This window comes from Spea bombifrons, chromosome 4, assembly GCF_027358695.1.
Source record: "Spea bombifrons isolate aSpeBom1 chromosome 4, aSpeBom1.2.pri, whole genome shotgun sequence".
NCBI lineage: Eukaryota > Metazoa > Chordata > Amphibia > Anura > Pelobatidae > Spea > Spea bombifrons.
In genome coordinates this window covers 94870720-94890555 of record NC_071090.1, presented here as the reverse complement: position 1 = coordinate 94890555, position 19836 = coordinate 94870720, and the positions used below count along the sequence as shown (strand labels likewise).

General features: G+C 39.6%; 1 protein-coding gene across 2 annotated transcripts in view; it reads left to right on the top strand.

The window, feature by feature from the left end:
- The window catches only part of UNC5D (unc-5 netrin receptor D), a 254033-nt gene that overhangs the window by 178272 nt on the left and 55925 nt on the right, over nt 1-19836 (top strand). Inside the window, exons 5-8 of one of the 2 annotated variants that reach the window (XM_053465190.1) lie at nt 4405-4585; nt 7284-7451; nt 11083-11247; nt 18012-18044. In XM_053465190.1, coding sequence (XP_053321165.1) covers nt 4405-4585; nt 7284-7451; nt 11083-11247; nt 18012-18044 — 547 coding nt within the window. The remainder of the gene's footprint in view (nt 1-4404; nt 4586-7283; nt 7452-11082; nt 11248-18011; nt 18045-19836) is intronic. The other variant, XM_053465189.1, reaches the window with a different exon arrangement.

Sequence of the window (19836 nt, the reverse complement as noted above, 5' to 3'; positions counted from 1 at the left end):
CACCGAGTGATCAGGTGTGCAGATCTTTAGCCAAGAGCGCACAGCCTCCTCCCCATTTACTCTAAGCCGGTTTCATAATTACCTCCTGTAATTGGAACAAACACATAATACTAATTCACCGCCCGCTGCCCCTCGGTGAGGAAGCTCAGTTAATCCATAGCTGTCCTTGCATTTCTTTGGCACATTATGTGATTAGCCTTTGCCGCTACACTGATGGGAAAATTCTCATTCTGAGCAGGTCTGGTTCTGAGAGAGGGATTGTTTAAAACGTGTGGTTTATTGCAGACAGGGGGCCTGCAGTTCATGATACACGCATTAAAACATCCTTAGCGGCTCTAATCCCTAGAAAGCTGGATTTTTAACCCTCTGCGTGGAGGGTAGGACCCGTGCAGTGGATATTACGCTTCATAAGCAATACAGGACTTACTGGTATATTTGCAATACATTGGGCTTGTTACAAAGGGTTAGATGGCTACCTGCTGCATCTCACAAATGTAGCTTTGCAGTTCAAGCGTTAACAAAAGGTGTATATGTGTGTTTGTGCATGTTCCTCCTGGGGTGCAGGCACAGGGGTATATTAGACGTTAAAAGAACCGTTTTTTAAGGACTGAGGATTTATATTTTTTTTATATTTCTACCTGAATACTTAAATAAAGAAAAAAACAAACTTTTCATTTAAAAAGAAAGTTAACTTTGATTTATTACTATTTCTTTTAATGTTCAGAATTCTATGTAAGAGGAAGAGTTTTTCATCCTAAATGTTGTAGATTTTGAATATAGTCAACAATGTAGATTTAACTTGAAGTCCTTAATGTGATGACAGTGGGTTTATGGTGACAACGAAGAAGATCAAAGTGGCTTCAGCTAAGATTAACCAAAGTTGCAATTTGTCTGTTTCAGAATTTTTACTCCCCATCGGATAGCTCCTATTATTACTATGTTCATATAACTATTCCTACGCGTCTGCTTCTAATTTCTTTAAATGAAAAGTACAAGGTCCCATCATTTTGGACAGCCGCTGCATAGACTAGTCCCCTTCGTACTCTCTGATGTCCCGGCATATAAAGGTCAAATGCATGCTAAGTACAACGCACATTAATCTCTAACTAGGTTAGGAAAGGCCTTGCCAGGTTTACCCTGATGGAAATCTGCGTCGAATCACTTCCTGAACATATATTATCATGAAGAACAAAAACTATGGGAACACCTGTTCTTGCCCATGACTCTCCACTTTGCTCATGAATAGTTCCGGTTTTCACATATTAGGGCCATACTGTTTGCCCTTGTATATGTTATATTACGTTTACTATGTGCTCATCCAGAGCATTGTCTACCTGTTCACTTGTGGTGCATCAAAACAATAATTTGGGGTTTATTCAAGGGCAAACCCAACAGAACCCAACAGGAGGTTGGTCCTGCACAATGCATAGGCAATGTAGAAGATAATGTTCTCACTATGCATTATACTGAGCCAGCTCAGCCCTTCTTGCACCAAAAGAGTTTAACCTTTATAATGCATAGCGATCAGGTAGCTGAAATGTTCTACTCTCCCGCATTGAATAGACACATAGAGTAGAGATGGCAACAAGCGCTATTAGTCTCCACGTAGCTACAGATATTGAAAGTGCTAAAATGTTTGAAATGTTCCTATAGATTAATAGATTAATAAGTGTAAACCGTGTATTTGCCTTTGAATGTCTGTGTACCTTATTATTATTAGACATGCAGAAAAGTGAATGTACTTTATTAGGAGAACATCCAGCAGCCCCCCCCTCCTTTATTACTTTTCTGCTTCAGAGATTCTGTCCTTCTAAGACTCTGCGCACAAATTAAAAGTGTTAGAGGAAAGAAAAAAACAGCCAATAACTTAACTAGAAAAACACACGCACGCACAGCACTGTTCCTTCAATTTGGCGAGGGCAATGCACGAACGCCAGGCTCGTAAAGATAAGGGGAGAAATTGGAAAGTGCCTTGCCCGATTGGAAAAGAGAGAGAGAGAGAAAAAATCTAATTATTGCATAAAAGAGCTTCTGAAGTTAATTTAATGCTAATAAAACCAACCTCACTTGAAGCGGCTCTAGAAAATAAAGAAAGGGAGGTGGAGGCTGAGGAAGGTTAGAAGTAGTATTAGTAGCTCTACGGGGTAAGAAGACACGGCAATTATTCCTGATGTGCTTTTTAATGTATGCAATGTGTCCAGTCCTAAATGTGGAAATGAACAAGTTAATTTACCAACTATTAGGTACTGTGGTCTAGCTCGGTGGAGAAGAAACAGTAGAATAAGCACCAGAGTCACACAAGGGGAACCGAGAAATGTTCTTCGTGGGCTAAAGCATTTAGTTATTTTGCAGAAAATGTCTTGTGATAAATAAATGATTTTCTTATAATGATAATAAATACTGAGGGTCGCATGCAGGGGTTTCAAGGTGTTCGAACACCGCTGGGTCAGGAGCTGCCGGCAACAATTTGAGCTCCAGACACTGGAAGCTTCCTTTGTCAATATCTTTTTTCGACATATCTAGGGTCGAAAGGCGCTCTTGTGACAATAAACAAACAAAACAAAAAAAAAGACGATGTGTAATGTGGTTTGTCTGTGCTGAAAGAGACACAGCAGATGTGCCCCATTAAAGGGTATCATCCTGAACAACTTATAAGTAGGATTTGATTTTTTTACTATTGTCTACTCAATGGTTACTTTTATTTTTGGTCTTCTGTTTTTTTTATGTACCTTGTGTTACTGGGAAAGGCGATGAATCATAGCAAGCAAGAACAGTGTTTAAAAAACACTTTGTTTTCTACTCTTGGCCCACTGTGATATTTTTTCGCAACAAGAGTAACATTTTTGTATTTTACATATGCGAAGCAGGACTTCCCAAATAGAATAAAACCCCTCTGCTTATTTCCACGATGACCAGGTACAGCATATGGGCGTTCCATAGGCTTCCTTTGCTGTGCTTACTTTGGTTGGTATGATGTACTGCTAGCTTTTCTATTGTTTGCTAGGGTAGTCTGGGTTGTTCTTATGGCTGATTTATTAAATGGACTTCTTAATGCGGTGAGAGCCACCATCATTTCCCTAAAGTTAATTACTGCCCAAATTCTACTCTAAAGGGGGGTAACCAAAATGCAGCAGAAGCTATAGCGCGGGATACGGGGTCAGTCATACACACTGTGGTCCCCTATGCTCTGAATGAAGTCTAAGGAAGCAAGGACATAAAACCCTAATTGAGACACCCTGCCCAAGGCCCTTTCGAATCTTAATCAAGCTCTGCTTCATTCCTAAATCTGTCCGTGTCTTCAAGGTGAACCAAGCTGTTTTTCAGTGTCTTGGAATGAATCATAATTTTTTAATACCTGTTAATCAAGGCTTGTATGTAAACCCCTCCATTGCCAAGAGGCACAGAGGAGAAGGTCTATACGGGACCCCATGTAGATGTCTCTGATTGACATTGCCTTGTTCCAGTTGATGGCCTTCAGAAAACAACATGTTAAAATCCGGTCCTGCCTGTGCCATGACCCCTCTTTCTAAATGCTTTCCATTCATTTCCAAGTCTTTCTTCTTTATCTCTATGCGACAGAGTCAAACGCTGGGAGTTAGCTTTATGCCTGCAGAATATTAAGCTAATATTAAGCTGTCACAAATCAAACATTATAGGAAAGAGGCAAAGATTTTTTAACATAGAAGAGGAAACCAGCAGTTACAAATCCAATTGCTGAAAGAAATGAAATACATTAGAGTACAAAAAAGTCGCCTCATTTGCAGACATAGGACATTAGTCCGTGCCATACCTGTTGCTCCAACATATTCAATAGAGCAGCACAATGTGGGGGAGGAATTTGTTGATCTAATGCAAGTAATCCCTAAATAATGAATAATCAGCAACGAGAAAGTAAGAAACTGACAAAATATAATTTAAAATACTTCGACCTCTAAATGACCTTAGGTTACCATTCAAGATAGTCTTACATCTACCCCAAGCAATAATTATTTTACTTGGATGATTCAACAGTGTGTTCAACTGCGCTGCAAATAAACAATTATTTTTTTAAAAAACTTGATATACGGTATATAAATATCTGTGTAGCGGTGGTACCAGTTCTCCATCACCATCCAGTTGAATTTGGGATGCCTTCAAGACAAAGGTTTGGTTTAATACAGCTCAGTAGCAATGATTTGATTTTAGATGGTTACTTGAGATGGTGCCACATGGAAGGCATAGAAGTATGGGACAAAAGCTAATATATTAATCCTTAAATTAATTATGATATCGATATGAGGATATGTGTAGATACCGAGTAGATGTGGCTGCGGCCGTGTACCTGGAGGGCTGAATGGAGTGATACTGAATATGAATAATTAAAAAAAAATATATGACAATAACTAACAATGCTTCCTTTTCCAGGTGGAGTGGTTTAAGAATGAAGAGCCCATTGACTCCATTCTAGATGACAATATCGACACAAGGGCCGATCACAATCTAATAATTCATAAGGCACGTCTTTCTGACTCCGGTAACTATACCTGCATGGCATCCAATATTGTTGCAAAGAGGAGGAGCGCATCGGCCACAGTCGTGGTTTTTGGTGAGTAGCACGTTAAAATATTATGGCAAGTGGTATCATTCCCCAGGGTTTTATCTGAGAAATTGTTCACCCATACAACAGAATGAGATGAACCAAAGAGGTCTGCAGACATGACCACTGGACATAATGAAGGAGTCTATTGCTGTTACCTTCTCATATGTCCATTGGAAAAAAGATCCCACAGAAGTAACTCATACTGGTCATAGTGGACCAGAATATACTTGCTTAAACAATTAGGTTTTTTACTGATTGTAGTATTGGGAGGCCAATAATTTACAACAAAGTAGGGTTTATTCACTACATTGAGAGTTTTCTGTAGAATTCACTCACCAACTTCACTATGCAATATGAAGGGCTAAATTCAATATGCTTCTATAGGTCGGTGTAAATTGGCCTTGCATAATGCATAGTTTAATCTGGCATTTCTTGAAATACACTTTACCGACTTCACTGGGGTTGACCCTTCATAATGTATAGCAAGATGAAATGTCAACTATCCTGAGAGGTCCCACTTTCATAAATTAACTCAAAATACATTTAACTCATAGAGGTGCATTCTTGTCACTCAGCTCAACTCAACTAGATGGACCATAGGTTTCATATCTGCTGTCCAATTCGAGGTTTCTAATCTGTAACTTACCCACATGATCATTTCCATAATTGGAAACAGGTAATTTGAACTCATGAAATGTCTCTGTCACCTTATCTAGATTATGAGTTTTATGAAACCCACATAAGTATTGCTCCATGTCTGTAATTCATTTTGGATTACCATAAGTCTTTTTTGTAAAATAAAAGAAAATAATTCCCTGAAACACAAAAAGCTCAGAATGATCTGATTGTGTTGAGAGAATCAAAGCAGGGATTTTCTCCAAAAAAGCCTCTGTAACATGATGTAGGTAGAGAATTATAGCCAAGGAACAAGAAGTTCAGATACAGTTATTCTATTAATTACTCCAATTACCGCAATGTGTTATGCATGATGCTTGTTTGTAATAGAAACCAGCATGTGGTGTAAAGCTCCAAAAATACCTGGACCACAATTCCATATGATCAATATTATGTACAGTATATCCCACAGTGCAAAGCCTTAGGGGACTGTGGCAGCCACAATGTACATTACCCTCTCATCCTTTGGCAGTTCACATTAACCCACCAAGTCCTAGCGAGAAGAGTAACATGTCCTGACAATGTGTTGCATACATATTGTATATATACAGGGCCATCTTTAATGATAATGGGGCCCTAGGCATACCTTCCCTAGTGGCTTTCCCAGCCCAGTTATACCTCTGGACAAAAAGGCACCTGGATCAATAGCGGCCCCTCGGTTCCTCCATTCTGAACAAACTATCACCAATAAGAGATAGGAAAATATGATCAGCCACCGCACAGAATATTATATGCGAATATACCAGGGGAATACTGAAAGAATTACCGGGGGGATTTTGAGGGGGGTCAAATGACTGCTGCTAAGGTAGCCCCTTTTGCGATGTATCAAACACTGGCCTGACAACCTAAATAGAAATGGATGGAGGATTCCTGTTTAAAACAAACACTAGAAAGGAATTTATAGTCATGTAATCTCTGTAGTCATCTTTCAGAACTTCACAAAGCTGAACAGGTTCTAACATTTGACACGTACATTGAGCTGCTGTTTTGCGCTAGAGACTCCTGTGTGAACAGAATTGAGGTGGTAACCTCAAATTTCCCGTCAGGTCAAAGCTGTCAGTCTGAACTCAGTCTGCGTCAAGCTCACAGCCATCCAGGACCACGAGAAAAGTTCACTGACTGAACTTATTGATTACAGATGAAAATCTAGGGATTCTGTTAGAGAAATGTCAGAAACAAGCTGTCGTGGGGGTACCAGGAGAGTATGATGGCCAGAAGAGCAGCACTTTAGGTCGTTGATGCAGAGAACATTTCTTGCTATTTTAAAATTGTGCTATTTTTCTTAGAAATTTTTAGATGTGATGAAGTTAATAATATCTCACAATAACGTTTGGTCTATACAAATGTATACAACGGTAAATGGACGCTGGCCAAAGCATTGTAAGACACCAGCAGAGTTTCATACCTTCCAAAAACCCCTGATGGATTGGGAGATGACAACATGGTAAATAGAATGTTCACAGGTTTAATAATAAGGTCCTAAGGGGCATATGTTTATATATGGTAAAATACATCCATGATATGTAACTCTGCTGTTATAAATTGAGCATGCACTAATGAAAATATCAGCATGAAAAGTTATTTGTATCCTTGACTTTTTGCAGATAGTAAAGAAACAATCTTAAAAGTCCAGTATATATTTGACTCTTTGAAACTAGAATGCAGCCGAGTTGGGTCTTAGTTAAGCATTTCTGAGCCCAAACACACACACATGTGGCACCATACAGATCAATGTATTATGAACAGAATGGTCATGATAAGAAAATAACCCATGTCAAGATATATTAGGAGAGCAACTTTTTGTTCAGCTTTCATGTCCAAGGAAGACCTAACAATAAGGCTGTGGTCCTCAACAAATGAGAAAGAAAGCCTGGAGACTGAATAGTCAAATTAGGAAGAACAAAACATCTAATCCAAGCTGTTTGCAACACAAGATATTCAACTCATTATTAACCTTCTTAAACTTTGCACAAAAAAGTAATTTTGACCAATACGAAGTGTATTTTAAAGTTTATTTTGTTCTTCCCAGTGAATGGAGCCTGGTCTTCATGGACCGAGTGGTCATCCTGTAATGTGCGTTGTGGTCGAGGATGGCAAAAACGTTCCAGGACCTGCACTAATCCAGCACCTCTTAATGGTGGATCCTTCTGTGATGGAATGTCCATGCAGAAGACCACCTGTACTTCACTGTGCCCAGGTGAGTCATTTCTACAGGCCACACAAAGAAATCCAAACATCATGTGTACTCAATCACAGAATCCAGAAAAAAATGTTTTATATGAAAGCTTGGCAATAATAAGCTTATTTTTCAGAAACATCTTTTGCCAAAAAACACATTATTTTAACTGATCCTCGAGGTTAGTCTCCTGGATCGGGCAGCCATTAGTGAAACATTGTAAATATGCAATAATAACAATAATGTGTACCTTGCATTTTTGGAATGTGAATAATAACACACTATGTATTAGTAATAGGCAGAATTTGAATGGAGGTGGAGATTTTCACACAAAGCTTCCAGATTTTCCAGAATGGACTAAACCTATGTTTAGAATATAATTTATACTATTATCCTGACTTTGCAAATAGGAAATAGAAATTGATATATATATAATGTATATGTATATTGCGACAAACCCTGTAGCACAAGGGCCATAAATGCCACAGTTAGCGGTCTTAAGCACAGTCCTCTAGGGCAATCAGAGTCAGGAACACCAGCTTGTAGCAAAAACACAGTGCTTTATTTTTTAACTACTCAAACCCCATAACCAAATCATAAAAAGAAAACCTAGCTCCCAATTGGAGCCTTTCTAACTAAACTATGCTGGTCCAGACTGACCAGCCTAATCACCCACTACCTCAACCTCCCAGCCAGACCCAGCTACGCCAGGCTCTGGAAAACCTCCCCCAGACAACACAAAAAATGTCCAGCCAGGTATTGCCTCACTTGGCTCAGGGATGGTCTTCTTGTTCAGTGCGTCTCCTTGCCCTGGGAGCGCAGAGAAACTTCCTCTTCCCCCAACAGTCTCTCTGAGTATCAGGCTCCAGGGGTTTTTAATGTCCAGCACCTGTGCCTGATGCCGGCCCCATAGGAATCCCGGACCGGATCCTGCAGATTTCTTGCCTCCTGGAAAACCCGGCATGGAATTTCCACAGCATGGGGAAACGGAGCATTGGCCCACCCTGCTCTCCAGTTGCTCCACCCCAGGGGGCCATATGTATGATATATAGCAGCTGTACCCAGATGCCATGGTAATCAACTCCCTGGGGTTCACAGTCTTATTTATTTATTTGGGTTGTTTACAACCTCTATCCACATCAGCATTATCAAACCAGATCTCAGGAAATAAGTCATGCATATGATGAAGGGACAGTGTTTGTGTCATGTTAATGTTGTTTCTATGTAAGAAACATATTTCCATCCAACTTGAATCACAATCACATTGAAATTTCAATAGAAATGTGATTGATATATGCTGTAGGAAAGAATGCTCAAATGACTAAAATGCATTACACATTCACCAAATAGACTGAATTCCAGCTTATTTAGGTCACAATGGAGAAGCTGTCCTTCCTCGCTCCTTTGTTCCTCCAGTATCTGCTTCTAGGGACCCTTTATGAAAAAAAAAGAGACAATAAAATGCATTAGCTTGTGCGAGCATAACCTTAACAGAGAGGGGAACAGAAGTCAATGAGTTGTTTATAGTATATAAAGCTCCATTTCTTTTCATTGGTCTTCTCAATTTATTGCCGTCGTTTTCACCGCTCAAAAATTCATTTCCCAAACAGTAGTCTCATATATCTGTTAAAGCTAAGTATTTTGGACTTCAAAATAGAAGAAAGCTTGGTACGTGCATAAAGCTGCCTTAAAGAATTAATAAGTATTAATAAAATTCTGCTCTCGCTATCTGTGTGTCTAGGAGGGAGGGGTGGTGAAGTATGCTGTAATAACAGAGAGAGCCATTCCACCCTAATTCCCGAATACAGTAACTGAAACTGAAATGTAAAGTTCAGTGTTTGTGAATTTTAAAGTGACACTTTAATGCAAATTATAGCTGCATGGTTCCTTAATGTTTTTATGCTGCCTGTTTTGCAAATGCATGGGGGTCTGGATTTGCCCCTTTCTCCACTCCCACAGCCAAATACCTTACAGGAGATGTGTTCAGTTGATGTATTCTCGATTCCCTGGAGGTGCTGAGTTCAATATCTTTACTCCTTGCCAAATGTCGTTTGGCCATCTACTCTGGCCCTTGCTGGAGCAGCAAGGTTTACCAGGAACTAAAGATGTTGAAGGATAGGGTTTAGTGCCCTAGGCCGTCTCTGATACATACCCTCTTCTGCATTCTCCTGTTTGCTCGGCCTATAGAAGACCCCCTTTACCAACTTGTTGCCCTAAGCAGCTGCTTAGCCAGCCAAGTTGACAGAGCTGGCTCTGCGTTCAGATGTTTCATCACCTTAATCTTTACAAAAGAGACAGCTGCCCTGGGCCTAGGCTTACCTTAAGGGCTTATAGCAGCTGTTTCTTTGGCCTACTCAACAGCAACCATAGTCCAGAGGTGCCAGCACAGAACTCTCCATCTGCTGTTGGAGAGTGCTTAAGTATGACCTCATATCATGATGCACAGCAGACGAAGCTTTGGTGGAAAGGTCTGCTATCGCAGTCAGAAAACACTGGCCTTGCTCCAAACCCCATTATGTTTAAAGACGTCCCAGACTTTAAATACCATTAACCCCCTTAACAATCTGTATTCATTTAAATAGCAGTCTATGTACCAAGGATGGATAGAAGCCTTTTTTTACTGTTTTGTCTGCCTGTGTTAGTCCGATGACTCATTAATTGTTCTCTGCTGCAAGTGTGAGGTCAGAGGGCACTGCCCAGCGTGCATGTTAGTAATATTGATAGAGCGTAAAACACATGCATACTGTTATTACACACACGATGCACAAGAGAATTCATTTACAAGTATTGTGCTGATAGAACAACCGTCATATATGACTCATATCAAACTATTGCTACATTGCTTACTTGATTGAAAAAAAAAAATATCACTAGTTGTATCTTTAGCAAATATGTAGATCAATGCAATCCTGTGATGTAGCACAGTGCTACAGAATATGATGGTGCTATATAAAACAATAAATATGAAGAAGAAGGGAACAGGGAACTTTACATGTATTATTACAAAAAAAGAGGTGATACAATATATATATATATATGTATATATATATATATATATATATATATATATACAGATAAGGAAAGGAGGTCCCTACTAGAGGACTGCATTGGGAGGCGGGTCCCGCAGGTCCAAAAAACTTGCGGGAGCGGGCGGTCTTTCTGGGGCTGCGGGCGGGAGCGGGCGGTCAGGTACTGTACCTGCGGGTCCCGGTAATCCCGCACAGTGCCGCAAGGATGCCTTCTCGCTGCTCCATTACAGTGTCTCCTATCTTGCTCCGCTCATGAACAAGGCAGAGTCACGTGATGTGACGTCACTTCCTGTGACTCCGCCTTGTTCCTGGGCGGAGCAAGAGAAGAGATGCTGTGAGGGAACAACTCGAGGGCAGCCTTGCGGGACTGCGCGGTAAGGAGGCGGGCGTGATTGGCCACAAATGTGGCGGGAGCGGGCGGGATTGGCCACAAATGTGGTGGGAGCGGAACACCCACATTGCGGGAGCTGGCGGGAGCGGGATTCAAAACAACGGGAGCGGGCGGGAGCGGGATTCAAAAAGCAGTCCCGCGCAGGGCTCTAGTCCCTACCTTTGGGAGCTTACAGTCTAAGTAGAATTATGGTGCGTTGCTGAGCTAATTTCTGTGTTCCTTGTAATTTCAGTGGATGGTAACTGGGAGGTGTGGAGTGAATGGTCCGTATGCAGCCCTGAATGTGAGCACCAGAGAGGCCGGGAATGCACGGCACCTTCACCAAGGAATGGAGGAAAGTCCTGCGAAGGTCTAAGCCAAGAGTCAGAAAACTGCACTGAAGGACTGTGCATTCAAGGTATCCGTTACATATAGATTAAACTGTCTACTATAGCTAAAATTGCTGTAGGTACCTGTATTTACATAGTATGTTGGTGTTTAAATGATGTATACCCACAGCTGTTGGGTTTGTAGAAACATCAAATGAAATCCAGATTGTAGGTCATGAATATACATTTTATTACTATCCTCTATGTAAGTTTATCGCAATAACTTTTGGATGGAAAGCTAACAACTTGACCAACAGACTAAACAAAATGAGGTCCTTGAAACAGCAAAAGTAACTCTACGTTTAACCACGATGATTTAAAGTTCCATGAAACATAACAGTCAGCTTTTCTTTTTGAGAAGAGGCTATTTCTGGAACCAAGTGACCTTCAAATGGAGCATCATAGAAGTTCTTTATCGAATGGAAAGTACATTGTAGTGTCTTTCCACAATTTGTCATCGTTATATATAAACCCTGAGGATTTTGCACCTAGTCTGAACAGTCACATTTTGTTGACCATTACAACTTCATATTATATATGTATTTATATCTTATTTATATACAGTATATATATAGATATACTGTATATAAATAACATTGAAATCATATCCAGTTAGTGTGTGACAGTGTGCAGCTGCAGAAAAGATACTAACAGGATAAAGGGAAGCAAGAGAGGGGAAAGAGTGTGTGTGAGAGAGTGTGCAGCTACAGAGAAGAAACTGATGAGAGAGGGGAGGGAGTGTGTGAGAGAGAGTGTGCAGCTACAGAGAAGAAACTGATGAGAGAGGGGAGGGAGTGTGTGAGAGAGAGTGTGCAGCTACAGAGAAGAAACTGATGAGAGAGGGGAAAGAGAGTCAGTGTGTGAGAGAGTGTGCAGCTACAGAGAAGAAACTGATGAGAGAGGGGAGGGAGTTTGTGAGAGAGTGTGCAGCTACAGAGAATAAACTGATGAGAGAGGGGAGGGAGTGTGTGAGAGAGAGTGTGCAGCTACAGAGAAGAAACTGATGAGAGAGGGGAGGGAGTGTGTAGTGTACACAGTGCCTGCAATAGAAGCTGCCCTAAATTATAATATAGCCCTGGCTTGTCTCTAGAGGTAAATTAATGCCCAGCTTTACTTACATGCACTTGGGGGGTTGTAATTCCCATACTAAATGTGCTGTTAAGTAGTTTTTATAAAATGTATTAGTTTGATAACATTTATTCCGATTCCCATGGAGTATATGTTTGGCTGCAATAACCAGTATCATGGAAAGATGTGCCTACATAGTGGAAGTAATTCCCGAGCAGGATCCACCCGATCCAAAACAGCAAAATAAAAAATAAATTACCGTATTGGCCCGAATATAGGCCACACTTTTTTCCCCCACTTTAAATCTTTAAAGTGGGGGTGCGGCCTATATTTGGGGTCTAGCGCCCGACGCCCGGGACATGCAGTTCCAGGCGCCGGGCAGGCAGCAGGGTTAGGATACAGATCCCCTGCAGCGGTATCTCAGGGGGGGGGCAGAGTGGCAGTATATATCGGGTGGAGGGCAGAGTGGCAGCATATCTCAGGGGAGGGCAGAGTGGCAGCATATCTCGGGGGAGGGCAGAGTGGCAGCAGATCTATTCTACGTTTTTTTTTTAACTAGGAAAATTTTTTCCTTAGAAAAGCACCTAACTTTTAGGGTGCGGCCTATATTCGAGTGCGGCCTATATCTGAGCCAATACGGTATATAATTCAGCACTCAGTGAATTGACGTGTTTATTCCACCACGTGGCAATGTTTTGATCCAACTACAGGATCTTTTTCAAACCATTGTAGGGGAAAACAAGAATTTCCCAGCAGATAAGACCCACTCAGCCTGTCTTATATGCTGTAAAGGCTCAACCATGAATAAGTCGTTGGTCTTTACTTAGATTCAGGAGCCATTTGCCTATCCCATACATTGTTTAAATTCCTTCACTGCATTAGAGCGTCTACCGAATCAGCTGGGAGCCTGTTCCACTTATCTACCACCCTCTCAGTAAAGTAAATCTTCCTGTTGTGTGACCTCAAGCTACTAGTTTTAACATTTTAGTCTGCGCTATTGCTGTGGGTCACATGCAGCATGCTGATATTTCTAGAAAGCCATTGAATTTTACCATTTTGTTTCCCCCCCCCCTTTTTTCCACTAATACATCAAACCCTGGTTTTGAGGAACCATTAAATACATTTCTGAACTCAGTAGATCCTTTTTAACGTGGGGCTCCTTGTTCATATTTTGTTACATAATAAGTTTATTAAAACATATATTCAATTATTTTTTTAATACATATATATATTAAAATAAATATCACACACAATTAAATAATGTTTTTAAAAATCACCAATGTGGCCAGTGTACTAAAATAATTCACCATCTACCAAATAAAATACGACATACTACTGTATATTCCATATTTAATAGTATGTGGTATTGGTTTAAAAGTGAAACCATTGTAACCCTTCTTTATTTTTTGTATTTTATATCCAATAATGTAGAATTTCTCAGTACTCATCACTCGTTTTTTTTTACCTTAGAAGCCAACTACAAATCTCATATACCGAAGTCAATGACCTAACAATGGCAGGAAAGACGTAAGAGCCGTGAAATCTAATGTGACCAAGGCTGCCTTGTCCTTTTATCAGATAGAACAATATAATCTAAGCGTTGTTGATGATTCTGTTTCTGGCTGAATCTGGCCAGATTCGACCCTCTCAACCCCTCCAGTTCCTACACCCATGATAAAATGTACGGATCGACATTGCATGAATCCTCGCTGAAATAATTCACTGCCCCTGATGGAGTAGAGAAAAGGTTAGAAGTAATCTGAGTAAATAAAGGTAGTTCACATTTACTTACTAAAATTACATCTAACCTTTTTGCGACATGAAACTGAATTACAAAATTAAAGTCAATGATATGGCTAGAAATTGGATTGACATTACTACAGTCAGGAAGGTAATTTCAGCTGCTGGAGACATGATGTACCACTAAGAGTAATGAGCCTTATTTGTTCATTTACCGTCCCACTCATGGGCTAATATTAACATGTAATCTGGCATCGACTATCATTTTGGGAGCAGATTGTATTAGGGTGAACAAGTCTCTGCTTTAACTGGAAAACTGCATTCAATTCACTGCTATCCTCCATGATGTATTTTATTTAAGCATCTCCAGTTGTCTCATCTGAAATGGATGTCATCCCAATACATATCTATATCTATATGTATCTATATCTATAAGTTACTGAAAATTGTATAACATTTTTACGTCTTCAGAATGAGTTTTCTCATTATTTTGTCCTATTTTGTCCTGTTAAGCTTCATAGGTGACAACATCCACATTCCATGTCTTGCATGTATAGTTCTATTTCTAGCTAGTGAGACTCGTGTTCTAGCTCACATGGTTCCAAAAGGACTGTCCTTCGTATAGAGGTAACTAGCCCCAGAATACACAACTGGTCTAAACATTGTACATCTGCTGCTTGATGTGGATCACTGGCAAATATTCGCCAATGACATTTTTAAGTTTATAAACGCCCAGCAGATAGTGTATTGGTCTAATAGCTTGTAATTAGTTTAGTAAATACACAATAAAGTTGTCAACAGGCATGCATACTCAGGTCGGATATTCTGCGAGTGGCAACTACTAAAGATGGATGGACGTGCATTATACAATAAAAGTGGTCAAGCACTCACAAATGAGTTTAGCTGCCACTGTAAACATTCAATTGGACAAAGCATCCACCAATCAGAAACGACTGTGTGGACATGTTGCTAGACAGATATAACACTGATTTCTACACAAAGATCCCATGTGGTTGCCAACTCTTTTCTAGCAATTATAGGGTAAATAGTTTCTTCCAAGTTCCGTCTCATGCCTCCTCATTCTTATAACAGCAGTAAAGGGTAATTAGTCTTTGAACATCAAAAAAGCTATTCTATACACTCTATTCAAGCACCCAGACTTTGTAACACACAGACCAGCATCAAAATCTATTTATCATACAAATGTTATCAAAGTACAAGAGGCATAATCTCCGATTACAACAGGGCTTATCTCCATTGCATGGATGATCCTCGCCGCTTTTCATAAAGAAACCATTGAAGGGTCTATAGTTAATACTGAATAGACACATTCTGCAAGCTCTTCTCTGCGACTGATTGCAGATGGGGAGGTGAAAAGATCTTAGCCCTTCATTCATTATACGAGCAGTAAGGTCCCACTGGCACAAAACCGCATCTGTTATCACTTGGGCATTCAGATTTTCTACTTTGTTTAATATTATTCAATCCCTTCAATGCTGGGAGAGCATCTGCACAGTGTCACCTGCCCCCTCCACCTGTAAAGGGATTTAATATTCAGGATATGGATCCCTGGCACACAAATAATAGTGGATACAAAAAATGATAACATAATGGCAGAAAAAACAGCTCTTGTTGGCTGCCAACCAAGATAATGGTATGGAATGCCCATATTGGAGTGATATGCCACAGTTAGTGATTCCTCTGGTGTTAACCTAACCATCGTTTAAAGGGAGGGTACCCAAACAATAGCAAAACATCAATTGATGAGCTCTGTTCCCATGCTCCCTGTATTTAGTTGAGAATCTTGATTATAACCCTATGTGTGTTAGCCTTGCATAGGCTTCGACACAATATGAAACCTCTTCATGTTATATGCGCTACAACAACTGTTAGAATTTACCCCACGACGAAGGTGCGGCGGTACCTGCAAACTCCTTAACTCGCTGTTAACAAACCCTATTTTCAATGCTTGAGAGCCATTTTTTTGTCACCCCTGGTTTAAGGAGAAATTCGTTCTTGGGGGAAGTTACACAAATCATTGTTTGTGTCAACTTCCATGAATTTTAAGTTCTATAGCAATATTATGGGATCTCTGCTATATACTCTGCTAGCCTAGCCTCCAGAGGGGCTTTTTGTTTAAAAACATAGGGAAATCTAGGCAAAGAGGAATGAGCTTTTTAAAATCAAGGGCACCTTGGAGGATTAAAAAACGGTGGGGGCCCAGCCTCTAAATTGGAGCTGGGCCTTAAAATTTCTGACAGCGGCCTTGCTTCTCTGAACGCCTCACACAGTGTGTCACACTTGGGCATTTCCGCCGTGAGTAAAAGGCCAGAAACTGTTGATCAGACACTAAAAGCTTTTAGCATAGCTACCTACAAACACATCTTTTGACTCTGAATCTCAGGGCGTTTATACCAATCTCAGGGAAAATGATCTTATTCGCATGGTAAGACAGCCTGGCAGTTTTGTATTTGTTCTCTAATCTAACGATATATTTTCTCAATGGAAATTCCTGCTTAAATATTCACGTATGGTTAATTTTGTAATATCTTTAATTTCTGGTAAGTCATTGTTTTCATGAGAACTGTTATTAGAACCATTTAATATTCAAGAGTCTTGGGTCGGTTCTTTTAGAATGTCCCCACCACAAAATAATAGAAGATGCTGGATCGGTGCCGTATGATTTATGTTTTGTAAGCAAATAAAGAAGAGAAACTTTAACACAAAATGAGTGTTCTGGAAGTAGCCTTGCCTAAAACTTGGCAATGTCCTCTAGGGACTTCACTTAGTCTGTTTCTCAATAGACCTCGCCAGACAGCTCCATCTGATGATCGGCATGTGGCCTCCTAATTACTGTGTTGTGTTTGTCTATGTTCTTTTATACTAAGCTGTACACTATGGGCAGACATGAATTCAGGCTTTTCACTGCTCCGTGGTACGAACACCTGTGAGGAAACGATTTCTTTCCATTTGTGACTTTTGAATATTTATGAGACTGCAGACCCCTAGGGCCTCCACAGATTAATACAGCAATTTAAGAGGCTTTCATAGCTTCACAGAGCTAGGGAGGCACACATTTACCTAGGGGAATGTGAAAAGTCATCCATTGAAGATGGACATAATGCTCTCCTTAGATAAAATGAACAATAGCATCAATACATATGTATGTGTATTTTTATTTATTAAGCACTAACAGACTTAGCAGTATAATAAACGAGGAGGTACAATAAGTGCTGTCATAGAACAAGTACAATAGTCTACAGACATTTGGATCGTGGTACAATAGTTATGACTACATTAGGAAAGGGGGTTATTGCCCTGTAGAGCTTACAGTCTAAGTGTAATTAGACTGCAAGTTCTACATGGCAAGGCCTTCCTTTTCAGTGTACACCAGGGCCTTGGCATAACATATAGAATACGAGCAACAGCGGGATCAAGAAATGTTGGAACTCATAAGTGTTTTTTGCCAAAGCCAACCTACATTACTGTATATAGCACTCCATTTTATGCTCAAGGATTTTCCCATGGGACTTCCATTTTAACCCAACAGTGTGGCTTTCCGGATATGGACAAGCATGCCATATACACATATATACATTACAATGACATAAAACATTGATAGTATCCTTAAACTGATGTAAGACTGTATAACAATTACGCCATAGATAGATGCTTGCGTTTTAGGTGGTGTGTCGGGTATTGAATGGTGGTGGTGGGTTACTTTATCACCGACTGATATCATTGTAATTCAATGAAACATTTAGTTACTCCCTCATGGTATTTATAATATATATATGATATAAATGACACGTAGTATATATAAATTAATACATTACTAATAGTAGATAATACATTTAATAATTACATCTAGTGCATGTTGCAAGATATTCATATTAAATGATTTGTATACATAGAATACAGTAGTGAATACAGTCTTAATATTAAGTACATTTTTCTTTTTTTTCCTATTTCTCTCTTTTTTTAGAGAAAAAACCTCTTCATGAAATAAAATCACAAAGTAAGTTGTTTTTCTTTTGTAAAATATTCTTTTATCCACCTGTGACCAGAGCATGGAGTTTTTTTTTAAGGTTTAATATGGGGTTTTTTTTTATCACAATTTTCTTATATAGTGAATAAGTTGTTTGAAAATTACATTAGAAATGAGAAAAGATGGAAGAAGTTCCATGTTTGTAATATGAAACACTGAGATTTATTCACTCAGGTGGGTGGATGTTGGATGAAAAATCTCACCATATTCTGAGATGACAACCCTAAGTCTCTCCTGTGAGACCAGTCACCGTGATCTATTATAATGCTCACTTTCAATACAGTTGGGGACTATTCACTAAAGGGAGTTTACAGTAGAGCTAAACATCTCAACAGCCCAATTTCACTATGACAAGTAAACCTCAACGACCTACTCCTGGGTGAAGGACTGACTCCTTATACAATACATAGCGAAATCAGTGAGAAATGCTTTAAGGGGCTCTCTCATATTACCTATGCATTATGCAGGTCCAACTTAGACCTTCTTGGTGAAGCTCACCGGGGTTAGTCCTTGATAACACATAGTGATATCAGGTTGAGTTGAGATGTTCACCTCTCCTGCAAACTCCTTCTTAAGTGGAGAGACCCCGCTGTTTACTATTAAACATTTAAAATTACTGTAAATAAGCGAGGAATTTCAATGAAAAATTATGTTTTGAATTCAATTTATAAGTTAATTTACAAACACATTTTCTGCTGTTTAAATACAAAAAATGTGACATTTAAAGCGGTTAACCACTGTGATACCTATCTACTATACATTCCACGCTCCTAGGAAAGAGGGACACAAGAGGGATAAGGAAGGACTGTTTCTCCTAAAGTGGGACACATGGGAGCAATACAATTTAGTGTAGACATAATTAGTTTTTATACGGCTAAATCAAATTGAATTACTGGCATTTTTTGGTGGTCGTAACTAATATATCACTGGACACACCAGCTTACAGATGTAAGATGCACGTGTTTTTGTGTTATTAAATTATAGGCCCACACTTTTTTTTTTTTTTGCAACCTGAAATAACAATTTCCTGGTTGTTTATCATTCTAGAGACAGCCAATACATTAAAATATGTAGAATATCCAACCATGAAGTCATGGCATTTTCAGAATAAGCTCTAGAGGCCTGCATGTCAATACCAATTTCCAAAGGGAAAAAGAAAAACTGTATCTGATTGATTGTGTGGGAAAGTACATTTATATCAGTATCAGGCATTAATTGTTTCTCCTAAATAATCATTATGAGCAGATAAATATATTTCCGTAAACACAATTTAAATTGATTTGTAGATGTATAGAACGGTGTTCTGATCATCAGAGTCTCCTACATCACAATAATGGGCTCTGTGGATTTTTGTTGGCTTATTAATATGTTTGGCTTTTATGTTGTAGCCCAATCTGGTGACTTTATTGTCGACAGTAGATCCCCGGTGGCTTCTGAAATGAAGAACGGGAGGGAGATCTTGGAATCTTTACAGAAGGAAGCCAGTGATTCAATACGTTGTACACATGCCCATTATCTGATGCCATAAAGACATTTTATGGTCTTTCAAACAAAGCGAATGACGCTTCATTAATGTCCCAGTGTGTGTTAAACATCCCATCAATACGCAGATAAGATTCAGAGTTTTCCAAGCTGTACTGTGTGAATGCATCCTATTTCAAACCTAAATATATGCGCCAATAAAATCAATTGTGGTGTAAGAGATATGCAGCTCAACGATGATTCCCTCTGCAAGGGAATACTAGGGCTTTGTGTAGAAACA